At 34.2% G+C, this 20469-nt stretch overlaps 2 protein-coding genes across 2 annotated transcripts; one reads left to right on the plus strand and one right to left on the minus strand.

Moving 5' to 3' along the window:
- Nucleotides 1–3281: 3281 nt before the first annotated feature.
- On the minus strand, nucleotides 3282–12400 carry LOC132050673 (general transcription and DNA repair factor IIH helicase subunit XPD). The gene is made up of 12 exons (XM_059442044.1): nucleotides 11412–12400; nucleotides 9490–9770; nucleotides 8964–9040; nucleotides 8475–8878; nucleotides 7491–7684; nucleotides 7150–7330; nucleotides 6911–7035; nucleotides 6254–6343; nucleotides 5799–5877; nucleotides 5641–5717; nucleotides 4620–4728; nucleotides 3282–3983 (listed from the first exon to the last, which is right to left on the minus strand). The coding sequence occupies exons 1-12, from the start codon at nucleotides 11949–11951 to the stop codon at nucleotides 3864–3866; spliced, it is 2277 nt and encodes a 758-aa protein (XP_059298027.1). The 5' UTR covers nucleotides 11952–12400; the 3' UTR covers nucleotides 3282–3863.
- A 1488-nt stretch (nucleotides 12401–13888) lies between these two features.
- On the plus strand, nucleotides 13889–17831 carry LOC132050674 (uncharacterized). The gene is made up of 6 exons (XM_059442046.1): nucleotides 13889–13991; nucleotides 14369–14515; nucleotides 15017–15139; nucleotides 16140–16406; nucleotides 16490–16654; nucleotides 17414–17831. Exons 1-6 carry the CDS (start codon nucleotides 13947–13949, stop codon nucleotides 17693–17695), a joined length of 1029 nt encoding a protein of 342 aa, XP_059298029.1. The 5' UTR covers nucleotides 13889–13946; the 3' UTR covers nucleotides 17696–17831.
- The last annotated feature ends 2638 nt before the right edge of the window (nucleotides 17832–20469 follow it).

Genomic DNA, 20469 nt, shown 5'->3' on the forward strand with positions numbered 1-20469 from the left:
TAAATGTGTCGGAGAATTAAAATTTAAGTACATACGTATATACATGAGAAAAGAATAAATATTCAGTACTACGACATATGTTCACGTGAGATAAAAAAAAAATAGTTGGTTAAAGTGTACAATTTATATAGCCTTTGGTAGAAGCATTCATTGTTGTGTTGATAATTTTTTTTTCTTGTTTTACCCTTAACATTAATTACTCATTTTCTAATCATTCTCCAAGTCCAATAAGATTAATACACCAATTAATATGTGTGTTATAATAAAATACATACTTCATTTATTAATTCTTAAAAGGTGTGCAAAGTGAAAAGTAGACAAGTAAAAGAAAACAATATAGCAGAGGACAAATTCAATGACCAACCAATAAGATATGTCCAAATTTAGTTCAGCAAGTGGACACGTGCTTAGATAATGCAATACACACGTTGAAGCACACATGTTCAGTGATGCACAAATTAATAATGTGATACCTCCAAATTGCCCCTGTTCGTCCCTCCCTTATGTACAATTTATACTACTTTTGGTACAACTGCTAGTGCAGTATTCGTACTCACTAACTCTCACTTCTATAATATAGAAAATAGAATAGAAAATATATATACTAGTCCGTAGAAGTCTGTGCTGAGCCCGGGCCTAAGATCAAGATAATAAAATATTCCCTAAATTTCAATTTATGTGGCACAGTTTAAATTTTGAGAGTCAAATAGTTTAATTTTGACAGTGAAGTCAGGCATAGAATCGTTAAGTCTTTTAAAAAATTTACATATGTGAAAATTATGAAAAGAATAATGATCTTTCTTAATTAAATTTTTTTTTTCATTTCAAGAAATGCATGAGAGGAAATGATATTTCTTTTCTTTTTTCTTAAGCAAAGTGGAATATTTTCTAAATTTGCGTTATAATAATATTATTACTATGATAAAACCCCAAATAAATTAGGATTGACTAAATTTAAATAATTAAATCATGTCTCGATACAACGACGTATCTAATAATTTTGTTCCTTCTCATTTTTATTTTCTTGAAGGATTGATTTTGAAATTTATTTTCTATTGCATAAATGTGTTATATCATTAAACCTATTTATATAATCAAAATAATATTTTTTATTCAAATTTAGATCAAGAGAAATTTAATGGCAATTTTAGAATTACTAAGAAAATATGATCAACACTCCGCTAGTACCAAATGAGTTCTCCAAATTTATTATTATCACCTTTTTAGATTATTTTTGTACATAGCTATTTTTATTAGATGACATCATCACCATGCACAAATTTTCAGCATTTTCAAAGGGCTCAAATTATGTGTAATATTTGATGTGGCAACCTAAGTAAAAAAGAAATAAAATAGGGGTAAAAATAAGACATAAAAAAAAAGGTCTTGGTACATACATCACCTCCAAAAAGTTAGTCCAAAGGGCCATGTATTACCAAAAAAGGGTTTGTAAATCTCTTGATTTATTAGAAAATTACTTTGGTATATGAAGTAATAAATCGCAAATACAAGGACAAATATTTGAAAGAACAAATCCTTTTTAGTTGGCAAGCTAACCAAATAGTTAAAATGTAACTAAGTACTACAAAACTCTTTGAATTGCCTCTTGATTTATTAGAAAATTACTTTGGTATATGAAGTAAAAAATAGCAAATACAAGGACAAATATTTGAAAGAGCAAATCCTTTTTAATTGGCAAGCTAACCAAATAGTTAAAATGTAACTAAGTACTACAAAACTCTTTGAATTGCCTCTTCTATATAATACTAGTTATGTGAGGCAAAACCCGTTTACCAAACCCGCCCAAACTCAAGCATTAAAGAGATATGTTAATAATAGTAGATATTTTAATTAAAGAAATATAATTTGCGTTAGTACAAGTGTACAACAACAACAAAAAACCATCTACCCATGTAGTCCCACAAGTGGGTAATTACGTTAGTAATAATTTAATTTCATATAAGTATATTTTAAATATATGAAAGCAAAACTTTCATTCCACTCCTTTAATATTTCAACTTCCATTTTGATGAAATTATTTACTTCAAATCAAATGCGGAGCCAGAATTTGACATTTATAAGTTATGTATCCTAATTTTACGAAGTTATTTAGTTCTATATATATATATATATATATATATATATATATATATATATATATATATATATATATTTAAGACAAATACATAATTTAACTTGTCCAGAGGATGGAGTTGTTCCTGCCTTAACTAAAATAGGCATAATTAGGGATTAGGGGGTTCGAACATGGATATGGAAAAAATCTTTGGAGGGAGCGCTTCCCTTAAAGAATGGGCGCAAAAAACCCTCAAAACGAGTCCGCGCAAAAAAAATGAATATAATTTGTGTTAGTAAGGTACAACAACAACAACAACAACCATCTGCGAGTATATTATCCACTCCTTTAATATTTGGATTAATTGGGCTCAAATGCGGATATCAACCACCAATTTAGTTCTAAATAAAAACCAAAGAACATGAAAAATGAGGTAGGAGGTTCGATAGCTTTTCAAAAGTAGACCTTAAAAACAAAAAACAAAAAAAATTGACTTAAATAAATAAGATTAGGACCTAAAAGTAATTAATTAAAAAGTTCAAAAAAAAATTTGAAAATAATCTTGTGAAAAGTTTAAAAAAAAAGTCCTAAATTTGCTCTAATATATAGCAGTAATAATATATAGTATATAATAGTCGAACAATGCTTGAAAAATAAGACTAAAGTAAACATCAATTTGGGATCATGAGTAAAGTCCAAGGGCACTTCAACTCCGGATTAAAATCATTATACAAGTAAAATGTGACAATAGATCGATACTGCTTGAAAAACAATGTTTTGTTTTAGGGAAAAAAAAAAAGGGAAGACATGTCAACATAAACAATAGTGAATAGGTTAACACCGCTTGAAAAATATAGTCCAAAATATCGTTTTGGAAGTAAGAAACAAAGCCCAAGAACACCACAACTCCACATCAAAATTATTATACAAGTTTTGAATTGTGACAATAGATCGACACTTACTTTGAAAGAAAAACCTTTTTTTTCTAAAAGAAAGAAAACAATATGTATATATATACAACAGATTGACGGCGTTGAAAAAATAATGTGAAGTAAACATCAATTTGGGATCAAAAGTAACGCCCAAGAACACCATAACACCAGAACTCCATATAGGAACCATTATACAAGCAGAATTGTGACAATAGATCGACACTGCTTGCCTAAATAGACGCATAAACCACCGCATAACAAGCATAAAATGGTAATAAGATGGCCAAAAACCAAAGAAGATATCTATGATTCGTTGTATTGGCACGAAGCAGTATGTCTATTGTCCACACATTGTTTGTTTATATGCATTACACATATTTTCAAACTGGTTTCATCAAGTTGATCACTTCAGATACATCCACATATCATGTTATCAACAAAATTTTCATTTGGCTACAACTGAGTCAAACCGTTAAGTTACACAGTTACATTTCTGCACGAGCAGACTTCGCACAACCAGCTTATGTAGAAAATAAATACACCTACGCCAATATACACGCAGCATCCATGTTAGGTCAACATAACATGCTATTCTGACTTTCTAAGAACCAAGAAAGTTGCAGTGATCTGGAATAGTACAAAATTTGCATCAAATTCCAATAAATTCTGATCTGCTCTAAACGTATCGAAGTAGCCCAAAACTGAAAGTTGCTGTAAACCTGTAAGAAGAATCAGCTTTATTTTCGGCAAAGCTTTCAAACTCTAACCAACGTAGTAACCTTTCTGTTCAGCATATAAGACACTGAAAATTCGAGGAAACAGACGGGAGAAAATGATTTCTCACTAAGTACTGGCACTTAAAGCAACATCTCCCCATCAGGGCCAGTGACCATATTCTCCAGGTCTTCTTGTGACAGTAGAGTTCTCTTGCCCAGCGCGCCGTTCTTATCATATGGCTGAGCCATTTTTCTCAAAAACTGCATTCAGGGAGGGGAAAATACTGAAAATTAGAAGTGCCAGCATCTACTAATGCAATCTGAGGCTCCTGTCATAATCAAAACAACTACTCCTCGGTCCCAAGCAAGTTGGGCTCGACTATATAAATCGTCACTGATCCATGTCGACCAATTTAAGCTCAATCAGTCCAATATTATGCAAAATAAAAAGAAAAAGCACTAGAAGTTATCTATATTTTCTACTGGTTGAGGCTTCTGTCGTAGAATGTACAGAAATTTAAACCTATTATGCTATCTTCACTAGAATAGTCCAACCTAACAACTTTCCGAACCCCAGCCCGCTCCACCGTGCAACCAAAGATAAGGACAAAACAGAACTATTTTTTTATTTATTTTTTTAAATTAAGGAGGACCAAAAAGAAGATCCTCCTAAAGATGCACAACACATTTGATCTATGTTGCTTGGACTCTCCAAAAATGTTGCCGCACCCGTCGGCATCTTTGAAGAGTTTGAGCAACATAACATTTGATGATTCTTATAAACTGCAGAAGTTGAACGCTCCCAGTAACAACACAGAATGGTTCTCTGATGCATCTGACTATTAACAGCATGCAGGGAACAGGATAACAGCAAAACATAAAACTAATACCACTCACCTCTTTTGCTATATACACGGCCATGTCTGTACTTAAGTTCAAGTGAGCATCCCGTAAATGTGAAAGTATCCATCCAGGTAACTTAGACCGCTTATCATGACGGCTATATCTGATCACAAGATACAAGGCCTCATAAGCATCTCAATCCAATATTTTTATTGGGTGGGTTAGGTGGGTGGGTGGTTTGGGGGAGTGGGGGGTGGCTAGTACATATTCGAGAAATGAAAATCACAAAGCAGGCCAGCTTCTTGAACCCATTTGACCATAATAAGTATTCACTTTTTTCAGATTTTTTTTCACTTTATTTGAAAATAAATGTTTGGCCATGAAAATTTCAAATTCAACTTGAAGTTGTATTTCGAATTTGGAAAACAACTTATAACTTGTTCTCCAACACACTTTTCACTTTAGAAGTTGTATTTAAGTACATTCAAGCATGAACGCTATTCCAAATATTCTTTGCAGAAAGTACAACCAAACACAACTCCACAAATTTCAAATAAAGTGAGAATTATTTGGAATCTATGGCCAAACACCTACTTGATTATATAGTCTTCTCAATGTGTCACAATGATAAAGCGTCTATATAGCTTGCCTTGTAAATAAGAGAAAATGACAAAATGGTCCCTTATATTTGAGGGTAGGTTTAAAATAGCTCCTTAAGCATCATGCACTGAAGGGTTTTGGTCCTTTAAGTTTGTCAGCAGTTAAACAGTTTTAGTCTCCGTCACATATTTAAAGGACCAAAACTGTTCAGTGCATACTTAAGGGACTACTTTGACCCTACCCTCAAACTTAAGGGACCATTTTTGTCATTTTCTCTCTATATAACACATTTAATAGCTGTTGGCTTCTTGAGTACTTAACTGCATAGTATCACTTAGAAGCTCTTCAGCATTGTTATAAAACCCACATTCAGCAATACAAAGAGTGTAGTTTGTGCATCTTTTCTAGATATTATTCCACTTCCAAGTTGTTTTTCTATTGATATTATACAACTGACTCAGACAAAGAAGCAAACCTTTTGTCAGCAAAAATCATCATGCCATAATCTGCCTTTGAACGGATAACTCGACCCACACATTGAGCAGCTTGCCTCTGAAAATATATGGTAAATAGTTATATCAGGAAAAAGTCCCAAATACGTATTATAAGGACTTTGACCGAGTCTGGAAGTACCAAAGCATCAAAAGTTAGAAAATCGCCCTCTTTTATCTGGAAAGTCTCCCTCAGATACTCCAACCGTGCAAGCAATATTCTGCAATTTTTAACACAGATCAGATAGATTCTCTGATTATAAATAGAGACAACATCATTTTGTTATATTACTCCCTCCGTCCCAATTTATGTGACACTCTTTTCCTTTTTAGTTAGTCCTAAAAAGAATGACACCTTTCTATATTTAGTAACAATTTAACTTTAAAATGACCATTTTACTCTTAATGAGATGATTTATAGCCACACAAATATCTATGGCTTATTTAGACCACAGGTTTTAAAAATGTTCCTTTGTTTCCTAAACTTCGTGTTCAGTCAAACACCATCACATAAATTCGGACAGAGGGAGTAAAGAGAAACATTATTTCATTATTAGATCATACGGAAAGTGAAGCACAGGTCATAGTGATACTAACCTGCTTAGCGTGTACTGGAATGGAACGCCAAACATGATAACAAGCCTGCCATAGTGTCTATCAAAGTCTATACCTTCAGCCACTTTTCCCCTGCATAGTAACACAAGGACATCGTAAAGGCCAATGTCAATAGATATACCAAATCAATTTTACACTTCCTTTCACACCTCATTGCCGATAAGAATGATGTTTACACTGTAAACACAAATCCTGTATTAACTATTCGCGAGAAAACCTTGTAAAGTTTTCTTTCAAAACAACATTTCTCTCATAATTTCCTGAATTTACCTTACAGAGAGAGGATTATTACAGCTCCGTACAAGAAAAGAACTAAAACTACATCAGTAACAGGCATTTTGGCCCTTTAAGGAAACACACTGCGGTGATGGTAAATAACTATGCAACAACAGCATCTTATGTGTATAAGCGTGTGACAATCTGATCTAAAAGCTTAAGTTGTTAGAGAGACCACACTTAATTACTTATATTATAGTAGATCCAAAGAACTAAGTAACATCTTCAAACCTGAGACAACTCACTCACTCGCACATTTGAAAGAAATTAAAGATAGATAATATTTGTTTGGAACAGAAGGAAAATGGCATGGAAACACAAAATTGTTGAATGTAAAGTTAAAAAAAGAAGAGGAAGATTCACCTAGCAACAGAGAAGAAAACTGCACCCCTCCCAGAATCACAAGCCCTGCGATAATTATCCAAAGCCAATGTAGTCTCTACAACATCCTGGGTCTCAATAAATACGAGTTTATGTTGCATTATATCCTGCATGTGTGATAAGGCATTGTTGTTAAGCATTTAACGTTCTCAATTAGTTCATAGAAAAGAGTGGCTTATCTGAAAGTTGAGAGCAGAACAAAATAAAAGGTATAGTGGCACCTTTAATATTCCTGATTCATGCCAACTATTGACGATTCCGTCCATATAAGAGTAACTGACAAAAAAACAGACAACCCCATCTGGAACAACCGAAACCATTTCAAGCAAAAGCTTCCCATAATTTTTCTCGACGCCCGGATCGCTTCTCAGGTCATACTTAGTGCTTACAGGAAGCTGATCACTGCAATTTAAGAGTAAGAAAAAACAGATAAAATGTACCAAATTCTTCAACATAATCAAGCTAAGAAACACTATGCGCTCTCCTTTTCATCCGCATCTTGTGAGTGGGTTGGAGTTGAGATTAGTATAATCATAGGATCAACAGCTCGTCAAAGGTTTACCTTCCCCGCGTAAGGACCATTGGGCATATGCAATCCCTCGTCAATGACATCTTGAAGCTTCGACTCACTACCGGATTAAAATTGAGAAGACGCGGATAAAGATCAATTGGACTGAGGGTCCCGGAGGTAATCACAACAGACTGGAATCGTTCAAAAACGGGCTTTATGGCAAGAGAGGCATCGTGACAAGTAAGCTGGCATGCCAAAATATTTCTGAGGTAAGAAAATTGAACACTAATAGTAAAACAACTAAAAGAATATCAATAGCAACTTAGACATCTTCACAGTAAAATGATTTAGAAATAATATAGCAGTACTCTTAGAGACAGATTTTCATTACAAAACATATGGACTATGATTAGACTAATTAGAGACAATCATTAGAAAATTAAAGCAAGACAAATGGACTCCACACTCAGGGAAAGAGGCATACAAAACCAGTCCACTTAAAAATGCAACATCTGAATGATAAAATGTTCTGAAGAAACTAATACTCCCTCTGTCCCATAAATTAGAAAAAGATTAATTAAAGCAAGATAAATGGACTCCACACTCAGGGAAAGAGGCATACAAAACCAGTGACTTAAAAATGCAACATCTCAATGATAAAATGTTCTGAAGAAACTAATACTCCCTCCGTCCCATTTATGGGAGACTCTTTCCTTTTTAGTCAATCCCAAAAAGAATGGCACATCTATATTTTGTAACAATTTAACTTTAAACTTCCCGTTTTACCCTTAATGAGATGATTTATAACCACACAAATATCTATAGCTTATTTTAGACCACAAGTTTCAAAAGTCTTCCTTTCATTCTTAAACCCCGTGCCCACTCAAACATCACATAATTTGGGACTGAGGGAGTAACAATAATCTTCAAAACAGATTATTTAACTCAAGACATATAAATCGCGAACTTAAGACTAGTAAGAGGTATTATAAGACAAATATGTCCATAGGTGCCCCAGGAGAAGCAAACACGCACCTGCAGGACAGGATCAGGAATATGTGGCATCCTCTCGTCAAATGGTTCAATTATAATGGAAAAGCCCCGAGAGTACGTCCCCACCAACGTGGCAAGGTCACAAACAGTTTGTATATGCAGAAACTCATCTGTATCAGTTATCTCCAGGGTTAACATAAGGGAGTGAAGCCTATCATAACAAAATTTTAACATCTTTTGGTCGATTCCAACTTGTGTATTAATAGAAGCAACAAAGGCAACAGGACCCTCCTTTTCCACATTATCAGTCTCTAGACGCCCTTTAAGATACTGAACAAATCTTCTCAAAACAGACAAGAAGTGCTCTGCTTTCCTTATATTTCCTGGGACTGCTTCTTTCATAATGTCATCAGGCAAGGCAGGATTAGCAAGCCATACATCCTGACCTGTACAAATAAGATAGATGAGCAAAGACCTTCATTTGCACAAGACTAGAATTACATCGTCAACAAACAGTTTAATCGAACATACCAGGCAGTCTTTGTGCTAGACCCTCAACAAGACGACTATATTCTGCTCGCAATCGACCAGCATCAGTGTCCTTCAGCCTTCCTAACATGCAAGATGTTAGTCAAACATGGGTATTTAGCACTCCTCCTCCTTCTCTTTTCCTTTTTTTCTTTTTTACGTGATTTTCATTTTTGGAGCTTGTGGGTAAGGGTTTATAATAAGATGATAACATCATAATATACTAGACTGAACAATCTCCAAGGTATTTTAAATACGCAAAAAAAACTACCCAAAGAACTACAGCATAAAAAAGAACTCGAATGGTATCAGCAAATTTATACTTCTATTTGCATATTGCATTCGTAAGGATATGCAAACCATGGTTCAACACGAAGGGATCACCAAAATCAACATGACAGTATAGAACAAGTTTATTAATGCTGTGGGGGATACAAAACAAACAGCATCAACATGCAAACTTGAGCATTCTAGTTGCAGGATGATACCCAGTAGAACTCATTTGAAGCTTACCTAAAAGAATAATTACCTTTCAATTTCTTGAGACATCCTACTGAGATTCCGTGTTGCTCCTTCAAGTGTCTGTTTTCGCACACTGACGCTAAGTGCTTCGATACACACATTATCTATATTATGGGCCTCATCAAACACTACGACACACTCTCTCTCCATCTCCTTTGATATGATACCAGCAACCTTGGGATCAAGCAGGTATTGGTAGCTGTAAACCACAACATTTGCCTGCTGCACCATATGCCTCGCCAAAAAGTACGGGCACCAACCTTTCTCCTTGCCATACAGCCTTAGCTCCTGCGACAATGCAGTTTAAATTTTTTACAATAACTTATGCAAACCTGAGCATTTCCATTAACGTAGAATAATAATACAAAGAACAAAACTTAACTAGAATAAAAGCTTCCTAGTCAAGAATCAATCTTTTGAGCATACAATGCAATTATTAAACAGGTTATATCTCCTTTTGCCACTGCAAATACAAGCCGTCCTCAAACCAAATACAATCAGATACAACAGATGTCTTTGTATCCCTCCATAAAAGAATCGCCAGACAATAAAGCTCCTGCACGAATGGAGTCCAACCGTCTTACAGGAATATATGCAGACTCAAGCACCCACGTTAACAGAGAAAAATATCAACAACAAAACTTGACTCAAATATAGACAGAGTGTAGTCAAGAATCAGTACACAGAGTGCATGATATATTGAAAAGCCAGTTATATCTCTTCACAACTGCAAATTTAAGCTCTTCTTTATAGCCAATTCTCCTTCTAACCATCTTACAGGAACATATGCAAACACGCACTTCAACAGAAAAATATAAACAAGAAAAGTTGACTCAATAATGACAGTAGAAGTTCTAGTCAAGAATCAATACAATGTCATATCTCTCTTCACCACAGCAAATTCAAGTGTTTCTCTAAAACCCCATCTCAAAACCAAATTAGATTAGATAAAACAGATGTCATTTCATACTCCACACATGCAATGCCAAGAATAACCAATTTATTTCCAACTGTTCAAGAAAAAGAAAAAAAACAATTTATTTCCTAACGGGTGCAAGGAAAAATGTGTCTTTCACCTAACTCTGCCTATTTGAGCTGAAGCATAAACATAGTCTAAATATGAACGGGATTCACATAGCTAATTCCAACTAAATTGGGATGGAGACATAGTTAATTATACATTGACTCAAGAATGACAGCAAAAGGTCTAGTCAAGAATCAATGCAATGAAAAAACTAAGTCATATATCTCTTCACCACTGAAAATTCAAGTGTTTCTCTTAACTATAACCACTTGAAGCGTAAAAATAGTCTAACTATGAACCACATTCATATATCCAACTCCAACTAATTTGGAATCAAAGCATAGTTAATTATACATGATTAAAAGGAAGACTGATACTTTGAGCTAAAAGCATGATTTTCGTCAAAACAATCCAGTACAACTCAATACAATATAATACAATACATTACGAAAAAACATGTAACAACCATCCAAACAAGGTGTTGAGGGAGATAACCTGCAAAGTATACCAGCAGGAAAAGTAGAAGCACCACCATTATCAGCAGCATAATTCTCGAAAAACGGACATGTAGGCACATTAGGTTTCTCTCTCTCTTTTTTTTTTTTTTTTTTTTTGATAACCCATTTTATCTCCTTTTTTTTTAATCTCTTCTCAGTTTGCCTTAGCTTATTATTTAAAGATCCTATTTTATACTTTACCCTATCCCTTTTATAATAATTCTACACCGTACCCCATTTTTCTTCATAAAACTGTAAGTTCATACTTCAGATTGCTCATGTGTGGCATTATATAACGACAGGAAATTATACGATCTAACCAAACGTTGTATTCATCAAAACAATCTAGTACAATAAAATACAGCACAACGGCACAATATAATACGATACATTACGTATCAACCATACCTGCAAAGTATAAACACCAGCAGGCAGAGTTGAAGTACCAGCCTTATCAGCAGCATCATAATTCTCGAAAAACGGACATGTAGGCACATTAGGATTCTCAACAGCAATAGCTCTAACCCAACTAGCTGTCAATTTCCTACAAGCAGCATCAACACTATCCCTATTCTCAGCACTAACAACATTAGGATTCACACACAAATTCTTCCTACTGGAAAGCCCGATAGCAAGCATCCGGGCCCCCGGCCCGAACTCATTTAACTGATAATTATACAATAATTTAAGCTCAGCTAATGTTTTTTCCATTTCATGTACTGTTCTTGTACAGTAAATAAGTTTAATTGGATTTGATGGTTTTGATAACCTGTAACTTGTTATTAATGAAAGTAAAGCTATTGTTTTACCAGTGCCTGTTGGCATTTCAAGAAGACAATGACCTTTTGCATCTAATGCTCTTTTTAGTTCTAACATGTATTGGTATTGTTCTGGATATATGTTGTCATATGGGAAATAAACTGTTACATCTTCTAATTGGAATTTCATATTTGGGTTTTGGTTGTTTTTTAGTTTTGTGATCAAAAAATTGAATCTTGGTAGGTTTTTTGTTGGTCTGTGACAAAAAAGATTGAATCTTGGTGGGTTTTTTCTTGGTTTGTGATCAAAAATTGAATCTTGGTAGGTTTTTTTGTTGGTTTGTGATGGAAAAATTGAATCTTGGTGGGGGTTTTTTGAGGAAAAGGGGGAAAAATTGAGACCCAAATTGGAGTTAGAGAGATTTATATGTGGGTTTTGCTGGGTTTTTGGTTTTGTGATGGAAAAATGGAATCTTGGTGGGGTTTTTTCTTTTTTGAAGAAAAAAGAGGAAAATTTGAGACCCAAATGAGAATAAAGAAATTTCTAGAAGGGGTTTTGCTGGGTTTATGGTTTTGTGATGGAAAAATTGAATCTTGGTGGGTTTTTTTTTTTACGAAGAAAGAAGGAAAAATTGAGACCCAATTGGAAATCTTATGGCAAAAGTTTGAGACCCTAATGTTAGTGAAGCGGCAAAGAGTGAGGGGGTGAAATAAATCAATAGTAGTATTAATTTGTTCCAATTATGTATACTTAAATAAGGTTAATAAATCGATAAGCCCTTAGTAGTTTCATTTAGACAAATGAACTAAGGTTTGTTTTATTGTGCACCTGAACTAATGATACAATGTTCTTATTAGATACTTTGCGGTAGACGTTTGGGAGAGCTTATGTGCGTTGTATGGCGTGAAACTCGAGCTCGGCAAGAGGACCAATTAGAAACAAACGCGTGGGGACATCGACTTGGCCCAATCCGAATTGGGGGGAAAAAAAAAGCTTGTGCCTCGGAGGTGCCCTTGTATCATCATCCACAATATATCTCGGATTGATTTCATCTCGGGGAAAGCAAGGGGTGCTCTGAGAATGAGTAAGCAATAGAGTTGTTATTATGGGATCCCTGCATAGCTGGAATGCACTCCCACCAACTCCTGCCTTGTCGGTCAACCTCAAGCCTCGGGTCACTATTCAATGAGACATTTGTACTTTGTAATAGTCATTTCATTGATATTTTTAAGTGTAGAAAAGTCTAGGGCTTGCGTAAATAAATGTACCCTCCAAGAGAAGGAAGGAGCCAGATCCGTCATACTATAATCCTAACTTCATTATTGAGCTCCCAAAAATATCACAAGCTTCTTATTGTTCTCTCAACTATTGTCACTTTTATTTTATGTTATTTACTTTCTGGCATTTTTCATATCTTTCACGATTTAACTATCAGAAAAAGAATTTGTGATTGAATACGATTCACCTATCTTTAACTCCCTTTCAAACAAATACGACTATTATCGGAAAACCAATTTTTAGTGGTAAATATGTGTATCCTAAAACCTTAACCCTAGACCAAATCAAACACTAGTTATGTGGATAAGTTAAACACTTAAAATATCACATTTTCTATGATTGTATACGTACATTAGCCTCAATTAGGATAGCTTGATATTTTATGACTTACTGAGGCTGATATTATATAATTAAAAGAGGTGGACATATATTAAATAGTTAATTTATCCATGTCACTCGTTTGAGAACACACATAAAACCTTTTCTAAAATTTAAGTTAAAAATGTCTAATGAGAACACAATTATCATACATTCACGTGCTCAATTGGGACAAGCCGAATTTCAAGCATCTAAATGAAATATATTGACAAGTGTAATGAATCGTCGATATATTTCGCCTAAATATAATCTATGCCTAAAATTTAAACTCATATATTAGATGAATCCATGTCAACCACGTCATTAGATGAATCTCACCAAACTCAACGACAAATGCAAATGCAAGACAGACAACTTGTGATCTATTATAACGTTGGTGTCTGTATACTCCCCTATTTAAAGACCACCTTATTAGCTCCTCCAAAACTAGCCGTTACATATTCATCTCTCTCTCTCTCGCTCTGTACAACTTCACTTTCTCTCTCTATATATATCTCTCTCTCTCTCTCCAAATCTACAAAGCTCAAAATGTCAATCTCAGTAGAATCTTCATCCCCTGTTTCCCTTAACAAGGTACTTTACTTTATTCATTAAACATTGCAACTTTAGATTTTTTTTTTTTTGCTCGAACATAATTTATGTGGCACAGTTGAAATTTTCCTAGTCAATCAAATTTTTTCTTTGACCAGAAATTTCTTATATGTTTTTTAAATATTTTAAGCTGTTAAATATTGTAATTTATAGTAAAAAAGTTTTCCAAAAAAACTTAAAGCTTCTATGTCTAAATTCAAGATCAAAATTCAGAAGTTTAAATCTTGAAATTTCAACTGTGTCACTGGATATGTTGTTGTTTTCACATAAATGGGTCAGAGGGAGTACCATTTTTTGTTCTGTTATTGTCAAATTAACCAAAAAAAAAAAAAAAAAATTAATGGTTCCACCATTTTCAGGGTTCACCAAGCTTGATGGGTTCTTCAGAAATTTACAGTCCATCATCAGATAGACGTTTTTGGAGTAATCTTCGAAGCAGGGTCGATACGATTCTTGAAAATCGCGAAAATCGCAACCCTGTTGATTTTTCCTTCCCTGGTCAAAAGGTAAATTGGCTTAAATTTTTATTTAGTGGAAGTTTGGCCATAAAAAAATGTGAAATTTGAAAAGAAAAAAGAAGAAGTAGTATTTGGAAAAAAGTTGAAAAATGGTACTTTGGAAATTGGAGTTGTGTTTGGACATGAATACAACTTGGGAAAATGTTGAATTTTTGTGAGTGATTTGGAGCGAAAACTGTGAAAACACCGTCCCAATTTAAGTGTTTTAGTTTGACTAGGTATAAAGTTTAAGTAAATAAGATAAGACATAAACATGTCACGTAGCATGTTGATACTAAATAGTTACCAAATATAGAAAGAGACAAAGTAAGACACTTAAATTGGGACGGAGGGAGTAATTGGATTTTTTCGAATCCTGGAAGATTGTAACAATTTGATGTCCAAACATGATTCCGGAAGAAAAAAGAACGGGCCCTTATTTTTTCAAGATTTATTTTTGGGTGTTAATTGTTGTTTTTTTGTGTGAAAAATGTTTGTTTGTTGTTGTAGAGTGATGGAGCTGAGGATCGATCGAAGAGGATGAAGGAAGATGCTATGCTATTACTAAGAGGATTTGATTCTGTTGCTGACACTCTTTCACAGTTATCTGGCAATCTCGAAAACGCCCTTCAGGTATATATCCCTTTGTTTTAATGTATGATTAAACCTCATATAGGATAAATTTTGTGTGATTCTTTACAAGTATTTTTTTTTTTTTTTAATGCAAGATATGATTTGTTGCAATGAAGTTTTGGTTAGTAAAATTGAGTCTTTTGAATTTGGATGAATTTGGATGAGTATCTGTGCTTGTTAATATCATAAATAATTGGTAGATGGGAATGAAAGGTGCTATCTCGTTTGCCATTTAACATTGATACTATGAAGCATATGTTTTAATCCTATAAAAGCTTATATTGGATTAATTTAGTGAGTTTTTTGAAAGGATTTTTGTTTTAAGGAAGATAAGAATTGTTGAAAAGAAGTTTTGGCTTGTAAAATTTTGTGTCTTTTTTACCTGAATTTTGATGAGCATCTGTGCTTGTTAAACATAAACAATTGCTAGATGGGAATAAAAGAAGCAGCTATCTTGTTTGCCCTTAAACAAGAGAAAAACTGCTCATAGATACTGTCAAAGCATAGCATATATGTATTTTTTAACAGTTGTACAATTGTAACTTTGAGGCAAATTCTGGATTTGAAACCAGTGTGATATTTCAAAGGCCTTTTGTTTTAAGGAAGATATGATTTGTCGAAAAGAAGTTTTGGTTTGTAAAGTTGAGTTTTTTTTTTTTTTTTTTTTTCAATCATTAATAAATGGTAGATGGGGTTAAAAAAAGCATCTATCTTGTTTGCCATTTAACTAAAAGTTGCTCATAAATACTGTCAAACGTAGGCATTTTTTTCAAAGATTCTGCAATGTAACTTTTGAGGCATACCTGTTTGGCTATTTGAAGTTGAAAAATCGCATAATTGAACTTTGAAGTTGAAAAAGGCATTTGGAAGTGAAAGCACCTTGTCCATATAGTTGACAATGAGTATTTATAAGTTGAAGTTATGTCTGCACACACATACATTATTGGAAGCCTCTATACATCGAGTTATTGATCATGCATCCTGTATTTTTCTCATCTAGGGAGCAAGAAGTCTAGCAAAACCTCCCACATTGACAGATATACTTCATTGCACCATGGAAAAGGCCAAAAGTGAGGAAAACCAATCAAAGGAAGGGGGTAAACATGAGGGAGACGAAGAAAAAGAAGAGAGCGAAGAAGGCAATAGAGGGTTAAAGAGAAAATTGGATTCTGAAGAAATCTCAGAGGATCCTCAACAAGATGATGATTTCAAAAAAGAAATTGAGCACGCCCCGAAGGAGCTCGGAAAGTTCAAGAAGGCCAAAAATGTTGGCACCCTTTTCTCTTTTTCTTCTTATAGTTACTTTAACATCTGTGTTTAAAAAGCTAACTTGACGTTATCTCTCTGAAGCTTGCGATTTCCATGGCGTCAAAAGCAGCCACGTTAGCTCGAGAATTAAAATCAATGAGATCGGACCTACGCTTTATGCAAGAACGTTCTGCTCTTTTGGAGGAGGAGAATAGAAGGCTTCGTGATGGATTTGACACGGGGATACCACCAGAAGAAGATGACCTGGTAATACTTGACATCCTCACTCAAAATTGTTTACTACTTGAACCCTGATGCAATGTGAAACAGATTTTAAGTTGTAAAAAAATTGACAGTATAATATGTCATATGGTAGAAAACATTGAGTGATAATACGTGAACTGTGACACTCAAATTGTTTACCACTTCACCCATGTCACTCAAATTGTTTAGGGCTTGAACCGTGACAATCAAATTGCTTACTACTTGAAGCATGAGTCTCAAAATGTTTTGCTACTTGAAGGGTGACATTCAAATTGTTTACTACTTTGAAGCGTGACAGTGAAATTGTTTATTACTTGAAGCTTGACACGCAAAATGTTTACTACTTGAAGCGTGACACTCAAATGTTTATCACTTGAAGCGTGACACTCAAATCATCTACTACTTTGAAGCGTGACTCTCAAATTGTTTAGTAATTGAACCGTGACATTCAAATTGCTTACCACAAAATGTTTTGCTACTTGAAGCGTGATGCTCAAATTGTTTAATACTTGAACCCTGACACTCGAATTGTTTACCATTTGAACCGTGACACTCAAAATGTTTACTGCTTGAAGCTTGACACTCAAAATGCTTACTGCATATATATATATATAGAGAGAGAGAGAGAGACAAGATTGAGATATACCAATAGTCATGATCCACCTTAGATTTTTTTTTAATATCATTTGAATTGTGACTCAAAGTATATATCTGCAAAATGTCTGCATCTAACCTGCTATTTTGCTTTTAAAATTTGCTTAGGTGAGGCTCCAAATGGAGGCACTTCTAGCTGAAAAATCCAGGCTTGCAAATGAAAATGCGAGCTTGAATAGGGAGAACCAGTGCCTTAGACAGCTTGTTGAGTACCACCAGTTTGCCTCAGAAGATCTCTCCTCGTCCTACGAAGGCTTACTAAGAGGAATGGGATTGGAAATTTCATGTTCTCCAGAGGAACATACTGAGGCAAATGGTGGATCCGGAGCGCGAGAGAAAGATATATACGGAATTTCCAAATCCCTTGATGAGATCTATGATGAAGAATGAAGAAATATTGATTAGAGTAAAATTGCTTTTTGCTCCATGTTGTAATCTATCTATATTAAATATTGTAAAATTTTGTTGTCAGCCTATGTTGCAAGTTGTATTTCTATAATGATAGACAACAATTATGTTGTTCCTCCATGCTTCCTCCTAAAAACACTTACATAATGGACCGCTAATTGAAAAGCTTGTATGTTGCTAACTTCCATTTAATCAAATTTACCAAAACCACAGCCACAAGTCTTTAGGAAAATAAAGAGACAACACATGTTAATATTGCTATGAAGATGAACAAGAATATTAACATATGTGATTACAATTTTCTGTATCTATACGACTCCCCTACGTTACATGACAGTGACGAATTCCAATCCGTATTTCTTGCCAGATTTTGTAATAATATCACAAATCAATGAGGCTTGTCTAACATTTAGTTGGCGTTGAGAGGAGAGGAAAAGAAGAGAATAATAGACATTCACTACCAAAAGATCACTATTTTCTCATTGAAATTTCCAACTGAAATATGTCCAGTGGCTATTCACACGGAAAAATTAGGAAGTTTCTCAGTGTTTCAATGGGGGAACTTTTTTCCACCATACGTTTTCCCAGTGAGCTGGTTCGGTGAAAATGAGGTGGAAAAATCATGTTTTATAACACAAATTTTCCACTGAATATCGGTGGACCTCTGATTCTAGTAGTGATTATAGTAATCTCACGTTCATGAATTGAATATTACAAGAGAAAGGCATTGGAAATAAGAGTTAGTGTAAACTACAATATCATTGCATGTTTAGAGGAGGCGCAATATTCTTCGGAATCATCTAACCTCAATAATTTCGAGGCAAATTATATATAAGCTACTAATATTGCAACAAATAGTAAGTCTAAGCTCATAATTTTAAAAATACAATGAATTCAACATTAAGAATATTAAATAATGAACTCAAAGAGCTCAAGGCCTGTTTGGACATTCAAATTTCTGCTTTTTTCAACTTTTTTTTCTTGTTCCAAATTACTGCTTGGCTATACATTATAGTCAAACTTGAGTTGAGTTTTTCAAGTTCTTTTTTGTGTTAGAAAACTTGAGCATTTTTTTCAAGTAAAATGCTGTTACAGCTTATAAGGATCTACGGGATTGGACAGAGATTTGCTATGCAAACTCTAAAGAATCTATGGCAGAAAGACTCTTGAACAAGATTGCAAGTATGTGTAAGTTTTTGGCCCACGTGGCTATATTATATTTTGGTTTAGTAAATAATATAATTGCTAAAATCCTATTGGTTGTAGGGAAGCTGTTTCACATAAAACTTCCCACTACCTCACTTTGATGGGAAGTGGGATTAATGCGTTAATTAACTGTTGGTCCTCTCTCTGCCTTTAAGTAGAATAGCGCTAACTCCATCCATACCTATTCTGAAAGAAACACATTAAGGAAAAGGGAGAGAAACTGGTTTTTCACAAGATACAAGATTAATTGCTTCCGCTTAATTCCAGTCAAGAAGAAAGCTATGGCCGACTCGGGTATATTTCTTGACTGAAATACCGTTGTTGTATGTTTATTTGAAAATCATTAAGTTCTACGATTCTGAAATAATGTTAGGATTTGTATTAGATTGTTTTAAGTTCTACAATCTATTGGGCAGCCCGGTGCACTAAGCTCCCGCTATGCGCGGGGTCCGGGGAAGGGCCGGACCACAAGGGTCTATTGTACGCAGCCTTACCTTGCATTTCTGCAAGAGGCTGTTTCCACGGCTCGAACCCGCGACCTCCTGGTCACATGGCAACAACTTTACCAGTTACGCCAAGGCTCCCCTTCAAGTTCTACAATCTATTGAACATGAAAATTCTTACATATGGTATCAGCGCAAAGGTTTTGGAACTATTGATTTTCTGTAAAGATTAAAAGTTTTCTTCTGATTTCGTGAACCCTAATCATGTAATTAAGGATTTACAATCTCGAGTAACAGTAATATCTGAACTTTCTGAGACTTGTAAAATTACTCTCTAAGCATGTTCACGGATAATGATCAGAAGGAAACCAGTTACTTCTTTAATTGGTTGGAACTTGTTCGCTTCGGCATTATTGTTAAACTAAGGTTGGAACTTGAGGATCATATATATTTTTCCTTCATATGCACGCCCATGAAAACTATTGTTATTACATGTATTAGTGGGTGTGTGCGGTGTAGAAAAGTTTTAGACTTGAAAAGTAATGAAGCTTTGAAATTAGTCTCTACATCATAAAGTTAATCGATGGCCTATCAGTCACTGAACCAAGTAACTTTTGGTTTATGTTTGATAAGTCAAATTATTATAAATTCATATTTTAGATTCTGGTCAAAATAATGAATTAAACTTTTTGATCTTGAGTGGCCATCAATCCATTATGCTAACTTCCAGAAATTATAATAGCAATATTTCTCCATAATTTTGTTCTTATCTCGGTAATATGTCGGACTAAGGGCTACTTTCTACAAGTAATACAATAATATTGGAGTTAATCTTTGGAATATGATTTGTTAATCACCAAAGTGGTCGAATCTTTATGAATAATTAATTCCAAAAATAATGATTAAATTTAGATTCAATTGCCCATTAATCTAGATGCTTATAACTGATATAACACTTATGGGTAAATTGAAGTTTTTTGATTATAAGACATTTATGGATTGCCCAAAGGTTGGTCGTTTGTTCTTATAATCATTAAACATTAAAGTGATAGTTTAGATGTGCCGTTAGTTTTATTTATTTATCCAAAAATAATAAATATTACTAAT

Source organism: Lycium ferocissimum, chromosome 3 (assembly GCF_029784015.1).
Source record: "Lycium ferocissimum isolate CSIRO_LF1 chromosome 3, AGI_CSIRO_Lferr_CH_V1, whole genome shotgun sequence".
NCBI classification, from domain to species: domain Eukaryota; kingdom Viridiplantae; phylum Streptophyta; class Magnoliopsida; order Solanales; family Solanaceae; genus Lycium; species Lycium ferocissimum.

Excerpts from the sequence above, each read along its gene's own strand:
- LOC132050673 (XM_059442044.1), bottom strand. The coding sequence starts at position 11,951 with ATGAAATTCCAATTAGAAGATGTAACAGTTTATTTCCCATATGACAAC. Across the intron at positions 7,685-8,474 it reads TTCCTGATCCTGTCCTGCAG|CTTACTTGTCACGATGCCTC; the intron begins GTGCGTGTTTGC and ends TTGGCATGCCAG. Across the intron at positions 4,729-5,640 it reads ATGATTTTTGCTGACAAAAG|ATATAGCCGTCATGATAAGC; the intron begins GTTTGCTTCTTT and ends TCTTGTGATCAG.
- LOC132050674 (XM_059442046.1), top strand. The coding sequence starts at position 13,947 with ATGTCAATCTCAGTAGAATCTTCATCCCCTGTTTCCCTTAACAAG. Across the intron at positions 16,407-16,489 it reads AGTTCAAGAAGGCCAAAAAT|CTTGCGATTTCCATGGCGTC; the intron begins GTTGGCACCCTT and ends ATCTCTCTGAAG. Across the intron at positions 16,655-17,413 it reads CACCAGAAGAAGATGACCTG|GTGAGGCTCCAAATGGAGGC; the intron begins GTAATACTTGAC and ends AAATTTGCTTAG.